The sequence below is a fragment of the Sinohyriopsis cumingii genome, chromosome 8, assembly GCF_028554795.1.
Source record: "Sinohyriopsis cumingii isolate HCF-2022 chromosome 8, ASM2855479v2, whole genome shotgun sequence".
Classification (NCBI taxonomy): domain Eukaryota; kingdom Metazoa; phylum Mollusca; class Bivalvia; order Unionida; family Unionidae; genus Sinohyriopsis; species Sinohyriopsis cumingii.
In genome coordinates, this window is record NC_142968.1 from 47,938,849 (window position 1) to 47,941,311 (window position 2,463).

At 32.7% G+C, this 2,463-nt stretch overlaps 1 protein-coding gene across 1 annotated transcript in view; it reads right to left on the reverse strand.

Moving 5' to 3' along the window:
• LOC149793439 (salivary peroxidase/catechol oxidase-like) overlaps positions 1-2,010 on the reverse strand; it is an 18,098-nt gene extending 16,088 nt beyond the window's left edge. Inside the window, exons 1-3 of the mRNA XM_089967440.1 lie at positions 1,856-2,010; positions 1,249-1,481; positions 364-490 (exon numbers count right to left, since the gene is read on the reverse strand). Coding sequence (XP_089823566.1) covers positions 364-490; positions 1,249-1,481; positions 1,856-1,866 — 371 coding nt within the window. The 5' untranslated portion in view covers positions 1,867-2,010. The remainder of the gene's footprint in view (positions 1-363; positions 491-1,248; positions 1,482-1,855) is intronic.
• Positions 2,011-2,463: the final 453 nt, after the last annotated feature.

The window sequence follows — 2,463 nt, forward strand, 5'->3', positions numbered from 1 at the left end:
TTGGCAACTGACATAATGATTGTTCTCTGCAGCAAAGTATGGCCACCACTGATGAGCAATGCCATCGAACTCTAACGTCGGCACTGGGAATGCTCTAGATGTTATCACCGAAAATAATCCTTGCTCTTTCCAACACATGATATTTTAAAAATACATTTGATTTTCTAACACATCCTCAGCATTTTAGGGGTTTATTATTATTATTATTATTATTATTATTATTATTATTATTATTATTATTATTATTTCATTCGTATCCCAGCAAGTAAATGATTTAGAAAGTAAATGTGAAGAAAAATAAGAAATGTATATTGTATTCAAGAACAATCCGGATATGCTAGTTCAATTTTGTTTGTTACTCACGTCTCAGCTGCAGATTTTGTTAATCTTCCAAAACGCTTTCCAAATGCGCCTATTTCTATGGCTCGCTGCTTGGTAATCATATGAGGACCAAATGCAGTCGTATTCCTCACACTCACACGGTCAATTCCTGTTTAAAATAAATGACTATACTAAAGCGTTTCTAGTACTCTTGATTTATCTACTGTTATTTATTTGCTGTTAAAAATGTTTAACGAAACAAATCTATATATTTTAATTAGGAAATTTTAATATATGAACATGTTTTGTTCGGTAATTGCTACAGCTTTGACACCTTTGCTGTTTTCTATTTCTTTTCATCCACTGTGTTAAACTTTTAACAAGAGAAACGTTATCTAAAGAAACAAAAAATTTATGGTTGCCCTTTATTTGGATGGTATTGCTCTCTTTTTAAGCTTTTCTAACAGTGCAGGAAACTAAGTAATTGAACATCTGCCGATAAATGGACCAATACTTGGAACACTTGCCCATAAATGGACCAATACATGAAACATTTGCCCATAAATGGACCCATACATGGAACATTTGTGCATAATGTTAAAATAAAATTTTATTAGATATTTAATGTATTATAGTGCAAATATGTAAACATAGTGTTTTGTATTCCTTAAGTCACACCGTTGTGATAATTAAAATTATTTTAGAAAGTAATTCCATCTGGAACTCTAAACTTATTCTGTAGACTTGTATTACAAATTCATTCATGCTAAATCATTATGAAATACTTTGGTCAAAGACGAATATATTTAATTAGAAATTAATAATTTATAGTCAGTGTTTCTTGTGACTAGGACTCAGATTCCCCAAATACGGAAGAACACGATATCGGTTGAATTATATAAATACGATGCGTCGAGTTCTACAAACCCTGATCGAAGAAATTTTTGTCCTCAGCTTCTGCCGCTCGAATAGCAGCCTCGACAACAGGCAGATATTCTGACATAATCTCTGTTAGGATAACATCTTTCTTCTTTTGCTCCGCAGGAGTGATTTTCACTTTCTGGAAAAGTTGTATATCTTCTATGGGTCGTTGCTTTCCTTCTGTGCATGCTAATAAAACTACCAGACCTAACAGTGAAGTAAGTTTCCGGAGTAAAATGCTGAAAAGTACAGAATATATTGTCAACACATTTTAGTACGTGGCGGCTTTCATTCGTATCATGACTTTTTTTTCATATGTTAAGAACAATGAGTGAGTGAGTTAACTGAATCTCCTGTGAATAAACTTGATTGTATTCGTATGAAAACACACACACACACACACACAGATATATATATATATATATATATATATATATATATATATATATATATATATATATTTGGATGACTCTATAATGTAGGAGTAAATAAGCCATATTCGGGACAATAGCTATATAACATAACCATGTGGAAGAAATTCAATAGAAAATTGCCTAAAAATGGAAATATTTCCTAGAACGTTTCCATTTAAGAGATGTTAATACAAATTTACCTGTCGCCCATGTCAGATAAATGTTAATCAGCTGCGTCAAAATTGTCTATTCATGCAGGATCGAAGAACATTTCCTTAGGTTTTGGGCGGACAATCGTGTTACTTATATACTAAGAGATTTCCTAAATTAGCATTTTATTGCCATATAATTTCGAAACAGGAATTTCTATGGATGAACACAGAAGGCAAACAATGAGTCATGCATAAATTTAAAGTGTACTCCTACCTTTACCTGGTGGTATACCCGTTTTCTTTATACATATTCATTAGATTTTCAAGGCCCGTATATCGCATTATGAATCATATCCTTGCTACCAATATCATTGGGCACAGTCCCTATGTATAGGCACGTGCTATGGTTTGATTGACATGACGACAAGTGATTTTGCACCTCATGGATACTGAACTCGGGGTGAATAATTGTTCAAGATGAAGAGTTTAACAGTTTTGTATTGCCTTTCTTAAGAAGCAATTATTGTTGGGTTACATATTTTCCAGCTTACATAAAGTCAGGTCTCGACAATAATAATGAACATATTTGTAATATAAACGTTTGTGTGTGTGCGTGATAGAGACATACATACATACATACATGCATGCAGACAGAC